Source organism: Pararge aegeria, chromosome 21 (genome assembly GCF_905163445.1).
Source record: "Pararge aegeria chromosome 21, ilParAegt1.1, whole genome shotgun sequence".
NCBI classification, from domain to species: domain Eukaryota; kingdom Metazoa; phylum Arthropoda; class Insecta; order Lepidoptera; family Nymphalidae; genus Pararge; species Pararge aegeria.
Genome location: NC_053200.1, coordinates 15,730,336 through 15,750,021, shown reverse-complemented (window position 1 = coordinate 15,750,021; position 19,686 = coordinate 15,730,336). Strand labels below are relative to the sequence as shown.

The 19,686-nt window shown below is 38.2% G+C and overlaps 1 protein-coding gene across 1 annotated transcript; it reads right to left on the bottom strand.

Moving 5' to 3' along the window:
* Nucleotides 1-1,283: 1,283 nt before the first annotated feature.
* On the bottom strand, nucleotides 1,284-19,601 carry LOC120633479 (regulator of hypoxia-inducible factor 1-like). Its single transcript, XM_039903690.1, is given in 15 exon segments — nucleotides 1,284-1,384; nucleotides 1,387-1,441; nucleotides 2,556-2,698; nucleotides 3,875-4,061; nucleotides 5,313-5,463; nucleotides 5,853-6,024; nucleotides 11,955-12,063; nucleotides 12,479-12,557; nucleotides 13,488-13,654; nucleotides 13,971-14,055; nucleotides 14,352-14,463; nucleotides 15,017-15,338; nucleotides 16,863-17,002; nucleotides 18,565-18,582; nucleotides 19,595-19,601. Coding segments are annotated over 15 exon segments (1,848 nt in total).
* Between the last annotated feature and the right edge of the window lie 85 nt (nucleotides 19,602-19,686).

Below are 19,686 nucleotides of genomic sequence, written 5' to 3'. Positions count from 1 at the left end.
ATATTTATTTATTTATTGGCGGAGATAGCCCAACGGATGTCATTTATTTATTCACTTTATTGCACAACAAAAAAACGGTTTTCAAAAGGAGAATTGACTAATTCTTAAGCGTTTTCTAACAGCCAACCTGCGGATATGCGAGAAAGACGAGTGCGGGTGTGATCAGAGCAATACTTCACAGGGCATGCGAGGAACACGTCCTGCTGCCTGCAACGTGATGTCCATCAACCGCCGTAGGTTTAGCCTCATGTGCCTCTAATTACACCTTCAGACCGGAACACAGCTTTACAGCAATGCTGCTTAGCGGCAGATATAAGCATGGAGGTAGTGCTTCCCCGGAAAAGCTGCCCCAAAAAGCTCTACAACTACCTACTACCAGTGGCGTGCACAGGGTTTTTTACCAGAGTATGCATAAAGAAGGAAGATGCCATAAAATTAAAAAATCCTTCGCATTTATAAGTTATACAAACATTTTAGGGTAGGCAGAGCTTTTGCGCATGTATGAAGTGCACCACTACCCAATGTCAATGGTATTTAGTGGAAAATGGATTAGGACAAATGAAAATACCAGAAGTACAATCAATTTATACATTTCATTGCTTTGAATACATTGTATGAGCTATTATAAGTAAATAAACGGTATCTTTACCAAATTTAAATAAAATTATTATTTGCTCTTTTTTGTGTGTTCTATATAATCTCAGCAATGAATTGAGCTTAAGCAAACCGAACCTTTACACCTACAAAATGCTGCATTTTCAGGAAATAACATTAGCTTTATTTTATATAAGCAATAATAAGATCTCCGGCTGAAATCATCATCATATCAACACATTACCGGCTCGTTACAGGGCACGGGTCTCCTCCCACAATGAGAAGGGGTTAAGGTCATTGCCCACTACACTGGCCTAGGGCTGATTGGTGGACTCCACAAGCCTTTAGAAAACATTATTTAGAACTCTCAGGCATGCAGGTTTCCTCACGATGTTTTCCTTCACCGTTGAAGCAAGTGATATTTTAATCCCTTAAAAAACCTGCCTGAAATAATAGAATTGTAAAGCAAGCACGAAGAAAAAGTAGTATCGAGCTATATCAAGATAGAAATTGATTTGGTCTAAATAATAGTTAACGGAGCCAACACACATTAAATTATCGTTTATTATCAAGACAACCTTTTTTAATCTAATCCTTTTGTAGCATTTTACCGAAACGCATAGTAAAGAAAATAATATAAATAAAAGTATCGCGCTATCACGCCATTGCGGGAGGGGAGTTTACGTCTACTAGCTTCTGCTGAGTGCCGTTAGTGTATTCGACAGGTTTTTCAGCAAGTTCTCTCGTGAGCTCCAGTACTTGGTGAGCTCGACGAACGGCGCCTCCACCACCACAGCGGCACTGCGGCGATGAACGAGACAGCGGTGACGCCGAACAGCATTAATAACTGAAATAAGGATTAGCATCACCATTCAACATGTTAGTGATAAAACCGACCAGCCCCAGGTTTAGACAGACATTATTTCTGTTAAATACCGCGACAGCCTGTCCTGGAGTCTGGCCTGGAGTCTTACGTACTCTAGTCTCGTACGTGCGTTAGCTTTAGTCTTAAGATAACGGCTGTAGTTTTTTTTTAATATAAAAGTCCCGTATGAGTTAGTTTTAAAAGATAGACATATGCAGTCGCGGATTTTTTTTGAACTGTTAAAGAGGAATAATTCTGTTGTACATATTTTGGCGTTACTTTAATCTTTTACGCGTAACACGCATCGGAAGCACTAAAAAGGAATGTTTTTTCTCATTTTTGGACCATTTTTCTTATTGTTTGTAGCGTTAATTTATAGTCAAAGTCAAATATTTCTATATTCAAATAAGCACATAGATGGCATTTTTGATGCGTTGGTTATATACAAAATGTGTACATTGCAGTGAGAAGTGATGGTGAAAAATACATTCGTAAACTTAAGACTGAAGCTACGAGGGTTCCGAACGCGCCCTGGTGTAAGAAGAAGCCCACAACAAACTAAGCCGTGTGTTATTTTCTTTATCACCATCTCACATTGTAATTTCAAAATATTTAAGAAGCAACCTGGTTAGAGAAAATGTTCCCACCCAAGCTTTTTTATCGTTTACCTAATCCTTTATACGATAATAGGACTTTTCTGTAAGCTTTCGCTTAATTCAAACTTTGAACTTTTTTAGACACATCCCAAATATATCAACCGGTAATTTGTTGTAAAATAGTGTACTATTTCCTTTAAATGAATTGCTTATATTATGTAGTTTAGCACTGCAAGTTTATTTTTGCTTCTAACGTTCAAATTATTGCAGTAATTTTCTCTTAAATTATGTTTTTTTTTTGTGAGCATACAATAATTTTCAAATATTCATTGACTATAGACTGTCATTATTTTAACATCTTTAAATTTATCTCTTAATGACTCTCTCAGCCCCATTTCATAGGTCGCAGAGGATCGTAGAAGTTATGGCAACTTAAATAGCTAGCTAATTTACCTACCTGTGGTTATGGTGATTTTTGCGATGGTGAGACGGACAGTTACCTGGTTTAATGACGAGTGCGTCAATAGTGTGGTTCTCAAAGAGATGAATAATCTCAGGAAGGGCAGGTGGATGATGTACACGCAGTAGCTCAGCCGAGCCGGAGTCGTCCAGATCCTCCATTCGAATACACTCCTGTAGACATCTGGAATCAGACATATCTATTCAGTGTATTAAACCATAAGGAAACTTAGGGCATCACGACTCAATGAAAACCATATCACATTGTTTGGTCTTATTGTAATATCTTTTAAGCGATATTCGTCTGCATATATACTCTAAGGTCTGATATATCTGGTTGTAGTCAATACTTTAAAAAAATTATAAAGACATTAATTTACTAGTAGATAGGGGGCTCTAAGGCGCCGATTAGGTTCAATAATTTAATTCACCAACATACCTACCTACACTTACGAAACTAATAACATACATTTTTTATTATTTTGATTGGTGACCCGATAATTAAAAGGATAATGTTTTAATTTTTTCTTGAATCTCAGAAACGAATTTTCTACAAAAATCGCTTTTGGTCGATTCTTATATAAATAGTTGCACTCCCTCAAAGTTTTTGCCCCAAGTTTAGTTCTTGTCTTAGCTACTTGTGATTTGTAATTGTTTGCTTTGGGCATTACGTAGTCTTAATCCGGCACTGTCTCTGGGGAACCAAACTGAACCACGCTAAGCTTCTATTTATTGCTGTGAAGTTGTTGCCAGAAAAAGCGAATGTTCGTTCCTCCAGCAGCAGGGCTAGCACAGCCAGGAGGCAACTATCGTATCCACCGATTATATCCATTTCAGGGGATTAAATTAACGTATCCACCTGCTAAAGCACGGGAACATGGAATAGGAGAAGTTTACCCCCGTTTATTATTATACATCCCTATCCCTACTAATATTATAAATGTCAACCTAAGTTTGTTTATCACGCTATACGCAAAAACTTGATAACCGATCCTCATGAAAATTTGTACACATATTCTTGGAAGTGTAAGAAGTTATATAAGATACTTTTTATCCCGACATTAAGCTCGGTTCCTTTGGAAGAGGAGATGAAAGTGTTTGAAGATTTGACACCATAACTCCGACAAATTATAACCGATTTAAATATTTTTTTGTACTATAGAGGTTATAACATGTGTCTAATTTTGCCCAAACTGTGTAGATCTAATGAATGTGGTTTGAGATAGAGGACAGAACTCCTCAGCGGACAGCAGCAAACCCTCCATTTAAAAGGCTTAGCTATGTGTAAATGGCTTGGCTTGGCTATACTGAATACTTAGCAGAAAATTAAATCCGGGCATCTATAAGAATAATAACTTACTTACCAATTTAAAGATCGTTCCACAGAAGAGGCCTGCGAAGGAGAGGGCGAAGATTGGTTTAACGAGAGCGCCGTAGATCACTCGCACGTAGATAGGCTCCTTGGGGCCATCTCTGTAGAACATGCGGCCGGATAATATGATGACGATAAGCAGTGGCAGCAGGCTCCAATAAATTAAACGGTATTTCTGAAAGAGGATCAGTCTACAGTTTACACTTGAAGCGGTGATAGCGCATTGGGTGGGACTGGGTTGGTCGACTTCACTTTCGGGGAGTTCGAATCAAGCACGCACTACTAACTTTTCTAAGTTATGTGTTAAAATATAATTTGCTTCAACGGTGACGAAAAAAGTCGCGAGGAAACCTGCATGCCCGAGAGTTCATAAACTGGTTCAGACGTTCATAAAACACCTGCCGATATAATTCATTGTCTTTTACTAATCACGCGCGGGTTGCGTGCGGCTCTTTGCCAGAATGGTAGGTATGTCTGTAGGTAATGGCGGACAAAAGGAACAACCGTCTAGTACCAAAGCTAGTTTATTACTACCCGCGGGACTGCGGTGTACGTGTATATATCGTAGTGTGTAGATGTACACGATGTTCTCAAAGGTGTGTGGAGTCCACCAATGCGTACTGGGCCAGCGTAAGCTACGGCCTTAACCCCTTCTCATTGTGGGAGAACACCCGTGCTCTGTAGCAATGGGATTAAAGTAAACTTGAAAAAACCTGAGCTTGTAGGTTTTTATTTAACTTCAAGTTAGCTCCTGACTGCTATTTCACCTGGTCATGATGTTGAAATTTATGCAATCTGGATCTAACTAGTGATATCCTTTTGGATAAGGATAGCATTATTAAATTAAATCTGTCATTAGATTTCGGAGAAGTTCCGGTGTATAATGGTAGCGGGCTACCCTGTAAGGGCCAGTTATATAAAACCCAAACCGCTCATTGTTTTCCGCGTTACATCGTACCGGAACGCTAAATCACTGGGCACATCTTTGTCTGTAATATGGTTACTTGCCACAGTATAAGCCTCCGCTAGACCAATGAAAATTGTAATGTATGTTCCCTAATTACCTTTGCCGGGTATAGAACCCAGATCATTGCGATTTGCGTGCGTAGATGCTACATAACCGAATATCTGATTAGTGTGGAGTATTAAGATTTAAGAAATTATAAATAACACCATACAGATTCTCCTGCTTTTCGCGGATTATAGCAAATTAATCTTAATTTTCATAATACATCATGGAATTCCTCAAAGTAACGCCTGCTTCTATTCAATATATTTATCATACTCACTAACAGGTTAGCTCGCTGCCATCTTAGACTGCATCATCAGTTACCACCAGGTGAGATTGCAGTCAAGGGGTAAGGGTAAAAGAGAAGCTTATGCCCAGCAATGGGATATTTACATGGTGCTGATGATGAAAACTCACTTTATACTTGTTGATGTCAATGTCGAGCTGCTGGAGCCTGTACACGAGGTAGCCAAGCGCCATGCCCACGACGTAGCTCACAATGTTGTTGTGGCTCATTTTGTACACCTCGTTGACAGTCGGATCATTCTCAAATAATGTACGGGTTTCACTGGTACGAAACATTTATGGACAGTGAACATTCAGCTTAAGGTGCTTTCATCATCATTACATAAACCCATTACCGGCCCACTTCAGAGCACGGGTCTCCTTCCAAAATGAGAAGGGGTTAAAGACGTAGTTTACTACGCTCGCCCAGTGTTCTCAAAGGCGTGTGGGGTCTTGAGGACCCGACATTATCGAGAAATCTCAGGCACGCTGGTTGTCTCCCGATGTTTTCCTTCACCGTTGAAATAAGATTGATATTTTAATAAGAAAAGTTAGAGGTGCGTGCTCGGATTTAAACTAGGCTCCCAGAAAGAACCACTAGGCTTTCAACGCTAACAAATCATTTAAGTTTGTCAAACTCAATTATTCATAGCTCAATTAAATCAAACTTACTGGGGTTCCATAATCATAATAGGGTAGAGATCTCGCACGTAGATGTGGACGCCTGGTATGACCACACCGAGGATAAAGAGAGTTACCAGGACTGCGGCCCGACGACACCCCTGGCTTCTCACAGCCACGCACGTGATGATGCCGAGCACGAACATATGCATGTCCACTCCCAAGTACCCCGACAGTGATACAAGTGATAACGACTAAGACACCGGAAGGTACCTTTGCATCGTTCGAGTCCATACAGGACTAAAGTGTAACGGAAAAGCACCCGAATTTATACCCACCAACACAATGTCATAAACATTGGCTATGGATCAAATATTGTTTACAAAATTTATTAATTCAATAAGAATTATCATAACACATATTTCGTGAATTCAAAGTTTAATTATTTACCCACTTTGTAAAATGACAAGGGTTTCAATCGCAAATTTAAAATTAATTTATTTCAAGTAGGCCCGTGAGGGGTTGCTAATCCCCCATCGGGCGCGTCCCCAGGTGGTGGATCGGGGAGTTCCTTCCAGATATGGATGGTACCGGGGAAATAAAATACTCGGCGCGAACCAAAATTAGCAACGACTGGAGAGTCGTTAAAAACTCCTGAAGGTTGGTATGTGCGCAGCACCTTCAGTACTGGGCAGAGCTGATAAGGACAACTTGGAACCGAAAAGGTCTGCTTAGACTAGCGGCTGGCGGGAGGAGTTGAGTTCACTCTGCTAACCCGGCAGGCGCACTGCAATCATGGGAGGGAACTTTGGGGAAACATTTGGATGGCGGAACAAAAGAAAACATACAAACTACCCCAGGAGGGTACCGACTGCACTGCAGAAGGAGAATCCCTCACTGACAATATGTCAGTCAGCCCCACGTATTCTGGGGGGGGCGATGTCCGCTCACCCAAATCGTCAGTTGGAGTTAGAGGAGAGACAGATAAGAAGAAAGAAGAATCGGAAAAAGGCAAAGATGATCCATTCAAGAGAAGCGGACTGCAAAGGTCCCCACCATTTTCTAAGAATTATGCACAGGAGACGTACAAAGCAAATTCCGAACACAACCGCGAAACCAAAGAGCAGCCTGCTAAGAAATTGACACAGCAAATATTTCACCCTAGCCTTTTCCACAAACATCTGAAAAGAGACCACACATCAACAGGTGAGATCAGGAACGAAAGAAACATTGCTCAAAATGCAAACCCAATTATACACAAGCCAATGCGAAGCAGTCCAATACCAGCTTCAACAGCTAACCTAACTAGACAGAGATCATCATCCCTAGGTGACACCGCAGGTATCATACAACAAGAAGTGGATAGAAATTTTATCATATCTCCAGGAACCGCTTCTGCTTCCCAGACAGACACCCCTAACGACGTTAATGATCCAATAAATCCTCCAAGCTGGCAAAAAATGCCTAGCTCAAGAGGTCCTAAACGAAAACGGGTTAACACCCCCCCAATATCACCTAATGTAGAGACAAATAACAGCTTCAGCGATCTTCCATTAGATCCACCCGATGACAGTGGTGCAACAACAGGCATCCACAAACAACTAAACAGACCTCCTCCCATTATCTTGTATGGCGTTGAGGACGTTAATGAATTGTTCAAGTTACTGGAGTCAACTAGTAACTCTGAACACTTTAAACTCAAAATTGTTAACAAAAACAACCTTAGAATTGTCATAGATAATGTTGAAGAGTACAAAAAGATAATTGATGTTATCAGACAAAAAGGATTAATCGGTCACACATTTACCAGGAAAGATACTAAATGCTGCCGTATTGTTATTAAGAATTTGCATCACTCAACCCCCCTTTCTGCAATAACTGAAGCTGTGGAATCTACGGGGAATAGAGTTCGAGGGGAAATAATTAACGCGAGGTATGGCCCAGATAAAAATCCCACATCTACCTTCTTTGTTAATGTAGAACCCAGCGCAAACAATAAATTGCTAAAAGATATTGAATACGTATTTCACCAAAAAGTAAAAATAGAAACCCCTAGAAAGTCAACTACAGTTGTACAATGCCACAGATGTCAACAATATGGTCACTCCAAGAATAATTGCATGAGACCATATCGCTGTGTAAAATGCGGTGAAGGCCATAAAACATCCGAATGTCCGAAAAAGGATAGAAACTCCCCAGCTAAGTGTGCCTTATGTCTACTTGATCATCCCGCGAATTACAAAGGGTGTCAGGTTTACAAAGAGATACTCTCGAGGAAAAAAGGTGCCTTTTTCAGAAAACCATTTCCAGTCATTAGCTCAGAGGGTAGACCACTTACTAGCGAAGTGAAGTATAGCTCGAACATACGCGAGAATCCTCAGACCTCGCGACCTGTAAGGAATGCACCTCAAACATATGCGGAAGCAGTTAACTCTCGTAGATCACCTCCGAAAGACAATGTACTTCAACCATCATATGGACCCCTACGGTCCATTGAAAATTTACTGCTTAAACAAAGTGAAAAAATAGACGTCCTCCTTCAACAAATAAGCACCCTTCTGGGACTTATAACCACACTCATCACTAAAGCCTCAAAATAAACCATTTACGCATAGCTGCGTGGAACATTAACGGCCTCACTGGCCGGAAAGATGAACTATTAGCCTTCATGTCTGCCAACAAATTAGATGTAGTTCTCATATCAGAATCACATGTCACTGACAGGAGCTTATTTGTGGTACCAGGATACTGCAGCTATTTAACACCCCACCCCGATGGTGGTGCACATGGAGGAACGGCGGTAATTATCAGGAATAGTCTTAAACACCATTTATTAGATCATTATAGAACTCCTCAAATACAAGCTACTACAATTAAATTAGAGCAAAAGTCAGACTTCATCACGCTTTCAGCAATTTACTGCCCGCCTCGTCACAAGATTGATGAGGCTCTATTTTCAAGCTACTTTAAAACATTGGGAAGCCGCTTTATAGCGGGAGGCGATTGGAACGCTAAACACACTTTCTGGGGCTCTCGCTGTACTCTGCCGCGGGGAAGTGAACTCAAAAGAAGTATAGACAAGAACAACCTACTTACACTATCAACTGGTGAACCGAGTTACTGGCCTTCGGACACTAAAAAAAGGCCTGATCTCTTAGACTTCTTTGTGACAAAAAACGTTTCTCACCTCTTTACTAGCATAGCATCAAGTCTGGATGGGTCTTCCGACCATTCACCAATAATTTTAGAGCTTTGCAGCACGGCTGTAACCACTAGAGATAATAATGTCTACCTCTTTAATCATAAAACGGACTGGCAATCATTTAGAGACTACATAAACGAAACAATAAACTTAAAAATTCCTCTCAAGAATAAAGATGACATTGACTATGCTACGCTATATGTAACAAACTTAATCCAAGTTGCAGGATGGCTCAGCACCCCTCATTTGAATCCCAAACATCACGGCACCCTTCTTCCATTAGTTATCAAGGCAAAAATTGAGGAAAAAAGGCGGCTTCGACGTAATTGGCAGAGCTCACGCTGCCCTTATGATAAAACTAGCTTAAATCGTGCTATAAAGGAACTCAAAACCATACTGGCAGATTCGTCAAACAACACGATCAAGGCGAATCTTGAATCATTATCAGCTACAGGCCAGGGGGACCAATCGCTGTGGAAGGCTACGAAAACACTTAACCAGCCTCAACCCCACTTCCCGCCTATTAAAACCGGTGCAGCTTGGGCTCGTTCTGACATTGAAAAAGCAGAAGCCTTTGCGGCTCATCTTTACACTGTATTTCAACCCAATCCTGGTCCAGACGACCCCGATATCCAGGAAATACTGAACCAAGATCTTCAGATGAGCCTACCACTCAAGCCAACGTCACCTAAAGAGATATACAATACTATTGCTTCCCTTGATTCTGCAAAAGCTCCTGGTTTCGACTTGATTACTCCTCGCATTCTCAAGGAGCTCCCCAAAAAATGCCTAACTTTCTTGGCTAATCTATTTAACCGTATCTTCCAATTAAACCATTTTCCTGACATCTGGAAGGTATCCCAAATTATTATGATACACAAATCAGGCAAACCTCAAGAAGAAGCCAGCTCCTATCGTCCAATTAGTTTGACTCCTGTCCTTTCAAAGGTCTGGGAAATGATATTCTTAACGAGATTGAGTAATGCCTTAGATGAAAGCGACATAATTCCTGTCCACCAGTTTGGCTTTCGTAAACAACACTCGACAGTCGAGCAAGTCCACAGGGTATATCACACAATCCGACAGTGTCTTGAAAAGAAGGAATATTGCTCGGCAGCATTCCTCGACGTTCAACAGGCCTTTGACAGAGTATGGCATACAGGACTTTTGGTAAAAATCAAAAAAATTCTACCACATTCTATGTTTTTGTTGCTCGCATCTTATTTGGAAAATAGAATGTTTCAAGTTAAGCAGCGCGATGCTAGATCCAGCTTCTACAGTTGCTCCGCAGGTGTGCCCCAGGGGTCCGTCCTTGGACCTGTCCTTTACAACATCTTTACCAGTGATATACCGCATTCACCTGATGTTACCATTGCGACATTTGCCGATGACGCTGCTTTTCTATCCTGCAATAAAGATGCTAACCGTGCTAGTTCCACCCTTCAAAAACAGCTCGATGCAACACACGTGTGGCTTTCCAAATGGCGGATTAAAACTAGTGCATCCAAATCCCAACACATCACCTTTGCATTAAAGAAAGGTGATTGTCCACCTGTTAAGCTAGGAAGCGAAGACCTACCTCCAACTACTTGTGTCAAGTACCTGGGCTTCCGTCTGGACCGGCGCTTGACCTGGAAATACCACATCGATCACAAAAGAGATGAACTCAATGCCAGATTCCGAAATTTGCTCTGGCTGCTTGGCCGGCAGTCTGCGCTGAGGCTCAATAACAAATTGCTCGTATATTGCGCAATGCTCAAACCCATCTGGCTTTACGGCATACAGCTGTGGGGTATCTGCAGTAAGTCTAACATGATGCGCATCCAAAGGGTCCAAAACAAAATTCTACGGGTAATCACTGATGCTCCCTGGTTCGCACGCAACGACGAGATTCATCAGTATCTCGAAATGCCAACGGTATTTGAGGAAATCGGCAGGTTCTGTAAAAAACACAAAGAACGCCTAGCTAAACACCCCAACCGTCTTGCTAGCTCACTATTAGTAGCTCCACGGATGAAACGCCTAAAAAGAGCTGATGTGCTCGACAATTGACGGACGGTTGAGCGATGGCTCCCTCGTCTGTAAATGCCAATAACTCACCCAGCACATCTGATTATAGTCTCGCGACTGATTGCAGATTTAAAAAAAAAAAAAAAAAAAAAAAAAAAAAAAAAAAAAAAAAAAAAAAAAAAAAAAAAAAAAATTCAAGTAGGCCACATAGCAGCAGTACATCCTCCCCTAGGAGAAAAAGTTATTTGTAAGAACGCGCCTAACTCAGAAAATATAAGTTGCATTTCAAAAATCTTTTTGTAATAATAGCCAAATTCTTGAGGACGGCAAGCGGGCAAGTCGATGCGGAGTGTTATGAAATAAATAAATCAAATAATCATTTATAACGTATAATATCAATACTTTAATAATCAAAACAGTTGAACAGGGTTGGTTATATTGTTTAGGATAGCGGAAGAAAGATCGTGAGCGAAACTTATAAGAAGGAGTAGTCACTACTAACAGACAGACTTGACGTTTCAACAGTGCTTATATTATGCCTACTTGAAATAAATAAATTATGAATTTCGAATTTCGAATTTGATGCAGGTACGCGGACGTGGTCGCGGGACACAGCTAGTTATAATAATTAAATTATTTTCAGTCAACCGTTATTGTTCCGATAGTCGTTTCAGTCAATGGTCTTCTTGCGTAAAGCTTCGACAAACATCTTAAGAAGCTTTCGCTTGGTTGTTGGATCAAGGGTCGGATACAGAAGGGAGTAGGCCTTGAAACGGCGCGTATTGTGAGGAGGTTCCTCACTCTGGAGCCCTGACCGCCGGTTGCTTGGGCATTCAAAAGCCCCGCAAGCGGAGGGTGGATATTTTTTAATAGTGTTTTTTATTTTATTTTTAAGGATTGTTAAAAAATGAAAAAGAATAAATGATAGATAAATTATCTGTCATACCATGCCACGGCAACGCATTGAGAATTGTAAAAGTAATTGTTAATGTAGAGCAGATTTTCCCACCAGCGACTTCGGCAAAGAGATCTCACTAAGCCTCCTGATACCTGCAAGTTCAAATTGTTGAGTTAATAAAGACACAATATTTTTTAAAAAGGAATTCAGATATCATAGCAAAGATTGCAACGATCCATCGCGTTTGCAACAGGTTATCTTCACAGATTTGTAGTAGTGGAGGTTTGTAAGACAGAGCTCGTCCGGGGAAGTTCTTATTTCTGCCAGCAAGCAGCTTTACTGTGTTCCGTTCTGAACGACGTAGTAATTCGATTAAGCATGACATTTGTTACTTTCTCTGTCGCTTGCGACCTTCGTCGATCTCCCTGGTGCAGTAAGCGTTGTTGTTTTATAAGTGGGAGGGCCCAGTTTCGACCCGGGAATTTGGGAATTTATATTTCTGAATTTTCTCTGCTTAGGCCGTGGTTAGTTAAAAGCATAACCTAACGATATAGCGGTGACACTTACTTCCCAAAAAGGCCCATTTCCGGCGAATTTCATCCATGTGGCCACCAAAGCTATCGTCACCGCGTAAACAGGAGTAAGTCTGAAAAAAAGAGTTTCTCAGGCATTCTAGAAATATGAAATTTTGGGATTTTCTCCGGTTTGCCTGGAGGCAGGCTTCGGCCTAGCTAATCCATTTAGCTTTCGGATACAATGCCGCGGAGAAATCTTTTAGGGAATATCAGTGGGTTAAAAATAACTGCCATACCCTACATGTTACTTTTCGAAAATGTATCCTCCCACAGCGTTATTCGAGCTCTGGCGCACAATTTTAATTTATTTAAAGCAATTAAATACGATCTTTAAACACGACTGCTCGACAACGAGATCCGGGGGGAAGGGGAATTAACATCCAGATAATATACGTGTAAAACGGGAGTAAACTTCTCCTTTTCCCTGTCGTCGTGCTGAGGTAGGTGGATACGTTAATTAAAGGTATATAATTCATGTCATGGGATTTTTCTTGCCTGGCAGAGATCGCTGTTAAGCGATAAGGCTGCCTTTTGTATTCTACTTCAGTTTTGGTGCAAATAATTTATGTCTACTGCTAATGCCTATGATAGCCGTCAAGGGTTAATTTGTAGTGAAATAAAAAGAGAAAGCGAATAGACAGCCTAGTGGGTTAGGCTGCGGCTTTCCTTTCGTGGAGACCGAGTTCGAGCCCCGGAACACACAACTGACTTTTTGGAGTTATGTGCGTTTTAATTTAAGAAATTTAAATATCACTTTGCTTCTGCTTAAAACGGTGAAGGAAAACATCACAAGGAAACCGGCATGCCTAGAAATTCTTCATAATATTCTCAACGGCGTGTGAGACTACCAATCCGCACTTGGCTAGCGTAGTAGACTATGGCCTCAAACCTTCTCAAACCGAAAAGTTGCTTGAAGTTTTATCTTAGTTCGGTAATATTCACACACACACACACATACACACACACACACACACATGCACACTCACACACAGTAAGTTCACCTTAAATATCTCATGAGGATTCCATTCGGTACCATGCGCCAGCTGAGACGCTTCTCCTCCGAGTACAGCTGCATCTTGTACGACAGCAGGAAACCCGATATCACCAGGTACGCTTGCAGCGCTATCGAGCCATTGATTATCACATGCTGAGACAAGTCGTAGAAGCTCTGGAACGGTAGAAGTAAATTACGAAACGGAAACTGTTTGATACATACTTATTATTTATAGAAGTGGAAGTCTCCTGGATGCAAGCAATCTACACAAGATTTGTAATATAGCTGTACATAGACAACAAATCCGAGAACTTTTTTAGAATCAAAAGAATATCGCATGTCCCTTTTCAGGATTTTGCATTAAATCGTTAAAACGTATTTTTTTTTTAATCAAATGACTGTCACACTTTTTGAAGACCCTCGTAGTTCTTCAATGACGTATGTAACGTTTAGTACGCAAACTAAAATATTATAACAAAGAAGTAACTACCATTTCTATGCTGTAGGGGTTGTCGACAGCTATGAGGAAGGGCCACGTGCAGTGAACCATGACAACGCCCACCAAAATTATGCACCTGAAAAAAACATACGTCGTGGATTCTGATTAAGTATGCATGTTTTTAAGAAATTTCTAGGCAACGGCCTCTGTTCACTTTCAATATAATCATCCTTTAAGATTGGAATGTGGTAAAGCAGCAGGGCTAAGCTTTCTCAACGTCAAAGTATAATCTCTAACTGAGCAACAATTTCAAAGTTTAATTAATTTTGTAAGCAAAATATGTCGAATTTATTCAAACTCACACTATGCCAAAGCTATCTGTATCTATAAAATTATAAAATTCATCTTAGAACGAATAAAAATTGAAATAACCTCCAGATATTTATCCCTTTCAATCTTTCTAATCGTGGATCTTTGTAATCTGCGTGTTTTACGAGATTCTTCCAATTTCTGCTTATTGAAAAACATGACAATAGACTTCTTTCTGAAAATATAAATTGTTAAAATTTTAAACTGTTAATTATCCTTTACTTCCTAATGATGTGACCATTTAGAAAAACATGGCTGCCTTATATCCATAGGTCTTCATTGATCTATGTATATAACTCAGTGATCACCACCAAGTTAGTACCAAGATTATTTTTTTCTTGTATTAATCATATTCCGGTGAGTTTAATTTGCATGTAATGTGTATATTAAATTCGACTTCTGAACAGATCTTTATAAAATTTTACACATAAATAACATTAATTTACCCTAAAATTTACAGAGAACTTCTTATCTGCTGACTGGAAACAATATATATGAACTTTAATTTGTCGAGAAGTAGTTTTCAGACTGTCTTGTTAGACGGTATCGAATTTCAAGACAAAAGGAGAAATAATCAAATGTTTATATGTAATTAATAGCTGAGAAAAGAGCTCAATGATACTCAAACTGCTAAATACATAATATACAATGATTATAAAAAATAGCTCGGAACGCAGACCACTGAGATTTAAAAAAAAAATCCCTCAAGGGTTAATAACAAAATTTACCTTCTTTACTATTTGGCATACATTTCATGTCATTTATGCTTCCGATTATATTAAGTAGAAGTATTGCAAGTAGCACTAATGCTACTACTATATCACTAGTATCTACTTCTAAATTATTGTCAGAAAGGGTGTGACAGTAATGGTTTTCCACTTTCGTCTTCAGATTGTAGTCCTTCCAAATAGTACCGTTCAGGCATCCCTCGAGGAGCTCCGCTGTTACTGCAGTTTTATTTCGTATATACGGTTGACAATTCTGAGTTACACAGACGCTGTGTCGTATTTTTGAGTGATTGAAATGTGTTATTTTTCTTTCCGAATACTCCTAGAACAATGGTTAAGATAATAAAAATTACTTATAAACAACGTTTAAAAACTGAATTAGGTATAATGCTAAAATAAGCGCTAATAAGAATAAATATCAGTATTATCAAGTCGCGCAGAGTAATCGGTAGACTAATGTCTTGTCCACTAATCAATTATGCATGCCGTTTATATACATATCAGAATCATGCCAATACTTTGCTCCGTTGCTGTGTGAAAGAATTATAAACCAGCACTTTTGTATTTATTAGTTTTCGAATAATAATTGTCACGAATTATTTCATAAAAGGTAATTAAAATAACCGGTAAGATATAATATTAGTACTTTCGGTGAAATTAAATGCTATGAGAGTTAAATGTTTGTTGATACGGGTGTTTAGTTAAGATACATTCTCTGTTTGTCCCAACCGTTCTATAATGTAAACATTCTCTTCATAACTATTTAGAGTAAGTTTGTTAAAAAAGTTCAAGTAAAAATATGGACTATCGATGTTGCTGATTCTATAATAATAATAAACAATAAATATACTATGACAACACACATCGCCATCTAGCCCAAAAGTAAGCATAGCCTGTGTTATAGATACTTAGATAGATGATGAATATTTTTATGACTGTAATACACATAAATACTTTTAATGTAAGATAAGCACAACCCAACAACGGATAAATGTTAAATGTAAAACGTATTTTTTGAATAAAAAAAAAAAAAAAAAAAAAAAAAAAAAAAAAAAAAAAAAAAAAAAAAAAAAAAAAAGCACCCAGAAACTGAATAACAATCACCACACAAACATTTTCCAATTGTGGAAATCGAATCCACAGCCTTGGACTCAGAAAGCAGTCGCAGCAGCCGCCAAAAACGAAATAAAATATTGAATCTGTCCAAAAAGCTAGACTTCGCTTAATGACTTACGAAATTAAAGTAATTGCATCCGTATTATTGCTTTTGAAAAATTTGACATCATTGGCTACCACTTAATCATTGTTATCATAATATCTGCATAAAAAGCACTTCATGGCTATAAAAAACCTCAATGTCAAAATGACTTTAAATTTGAGAATTTTATGAAATGATTTTTCTGGGGATATTCTAGAGTTACATAATAAAACAAGAAACCATATTTTGGAAAACAACGAAAATATGTTTGTTGAAATACGCAAAAAACGTATACGTATCGTGAATAAGGTTATCTGATTTAAAAGATGTTTACCCATGCAATAAAGATTTCTCAAATTAGGACAATATCTCCCACATCCTCACAATTAAACTTTTAAGTTATTAATAAAGATTGATCCAGCTTAGAACCCCAGTTATCAGTTATTTGAGCTTGCGCCCATTGCCACTTCACTTCGCGTCTTATTGAGCTGTGTCGGAAATTCTCGTTCATCTACGTGATTTCTCATCATCCGAGAGCGCTGTATCCATCGCTCGCTGATTGACTCATAGTCTTCTTAAGAGGCTCATAGTTGCCACCTATAGTTACAAACATGTTCCGAAGCCAGAAAGCATCACCAAATAACTTACCTGGATCAATTCGAGCAGTTCACTCTGGTCATCTGACACCAGGTCGAAGTTGACTGTACAGTACACGTCATCGGGTCGTCGCAGGCATTCGGTGTAGTTGTCAACGTGGTAGATGGGGGGCAAGCGGCTGTATTCCGTATCTGGAACAGAATTTTTTATTCAGTGTTTATGGTGACTTAAAATAGAATATTAGTAGAAATGTTCATATAATTTAATCCATAAACAAAAATAACCTTAAATAACCTATGTACCATACTCAGCTATATAAATTCATAAATTAAAATAAATAATATAATTGTAATTAAAAAAATAATATAAATTACAGTTTGTCATTAAATAACTCATTGATAAAATAATATCCTTTCCTCAGCAATCATTCAAACATGTACCTTCTAAATGATAATGAATTCATTTCGTATTATTATGGTGCCAAATGATTGTAAATTTTTTTTTGTAGCTTAAATGCTACAATTTCCTAAGTAGAATTTCCCCACAGGGTTACCCCATATCTTATTAAAGACGTAACATAGCCATGGTAAGATGACCATTCATCAGCTAACAGTACCAGGTAATAAGAAAAAAAAATTCTTTATACATTTTTATTAATTAATAGTTAAATTATTAGTATTAAGCCAGTTGGTTATTGTCGTTAGCGTATTTATTACTTCTTTTTCTTTATAATAGTATTTTTGGCAGATAATACTTGGCTGAGAATACATTGTGTTTTACCTTATCAGGTAGGTTATTTATGTACAGAAGTAAAAGTAGGGGTCCCAGCACACTACCCTGTGGTACTCCGAATTTATTTTCTTATAGCAAGATTGAAATATTGTTTTGTGATTACTTACTATGTTACAAACTTCTACAATTTGCTTTCTATCACTTAAATAATATGATTTATGACCAATCATGTGTCGGTCTTCTTACTCCATAGCGTTCTAGTTTACTGAGTAGCATGTTATGGTCAGCAAAATTAAATGCTTAACTCATATCGAGGTAGACTGCAATCGGGGCAACACCTGAATTAAGTCTTTCTGTGACACTTGTTGAGCTATTCTTTTGGAACCCAAATTAGTCAGATTTTAAAATTTTGCAAAAGGGGAGAAAGTTTTACAGTTTATTCTCCTCTTTCAAATATTTTTGAGTGTGTGAGTGAACGGTCTGTAATTTTTAAAATCCATTTAATTACAGTTTTTTGTATAATAGCTTTTGCCTATTTTAATCGTGTAGGATAATGTCCTTGGACAAGTGTCAAATTTACAATATTGCATAGCGGAGAAGCCAATACGAACGCATCCTTTAAAATCTTGATGCTGATATTGTAGTATCCTGTAGAGGCTATTTTCATTAAAGATCTTACGATTTTATATATATCATTATTATTTACAATATACATATATCTGTTTTTATACTACTAGTTTTTTTTAATAAGTGTATCTAGTTCTTCTATAACAGCCATAGGCTGATGGTGTCGGTGTTCTGTATATGCATATAATAACTAAATTGAAATCAATTAAATTAACTACACACGATCGAATTCATAAAGTTTTGAATTACTGTAAAATTAACTCAAATTTATATTACTTCTTATAAAAATACATGAGTTTGATGATAATGAAGGTAAATAAAATGAAGGTACACAATTTTCACCAAATAATAATTAAAATAATGACACAGGTGAATAAGTAATGCCTTTACTTACCGTTTAAATAATATATAACTCCGTCACATTGTTTAAAAATAACTAAAAACAAAACACTAATCGTAAGCATTTTTAATGCGGTTTTCATTGCATGCTTTAATCTTAAGCCTAAATCAACAAAGACAAAAAGAAAATATTTCGAACGTAAATGATCGTTTCGGATGTAAATGATCAGGTGGATGGAACAAAATTAAATAAGAAGATAACAACAGTTCTGTTAAAGTTATCAGCTTAAAGTGTCAGCGAAACAACGACAACATAGTATTTGTTATAAAACCGTTATGAGATGAGATTAATTTTTTGTTTTATTAAATCTGTCTGTAATTCATTGTAATCGAATGTTATGATCGAGTGTCATTAAGTAAATAATAAAGATGTTAGGGTGTATAGATAAGTGTATTTTCTACACGCAGACGACGCTCGTGCACGGCTCTTTCAAGCTACAAAACGCTGGCATTTGCGCTTAGTAGCATCACTGTATTTGCTTGCCACTAGCTTCCACCCTAGAAATGGACATATTTTTGGGACATTTTTATCCTGGAAAATTACCAGAGAAACATTACCAGAGGTCAAAATTTATATCCATAAATATAATATCAAAATTGCCTGTGTTACTTCTGCATGCCTATCTACAGGTAAATCGATCTTGGCAAGATTTTGCATAGAGATAGCTTGCTTGGAGGCAGAAATTACATCAACATCACGAACCTGCAAAGAAAGGGGAAGTAAAGGCACACACACACAAGCGGTCATTGAGCTGTCATATTTGGCAATGGTGATGGAACGGCTGCGGCGGAAAAGAGGTATCAAGAGTAATGGTATAACCTGTCATTATATAATGCAAGGACTTTAGGGACCTATGGAAAGGCGACGAAGGAAAAGAAGCAGTGAGCAAGTTGCGTTGGAATAAATGTGAACGATTATCTGAAGTCTGAGGAAAGGACAATCTGGCAACATGTTTTTTATATATATTATATATTTTTTGATATTTTTTTGTTTCCCGAGCTGACAGAAGAACCCACTGACTCACTTAACATTTCTTTATTTGTAAATACATGGAATATATTAAGTAATTATCTTGGTTAACAGAATAAACAAATCCATTAAAAGTATTAGTAGTAT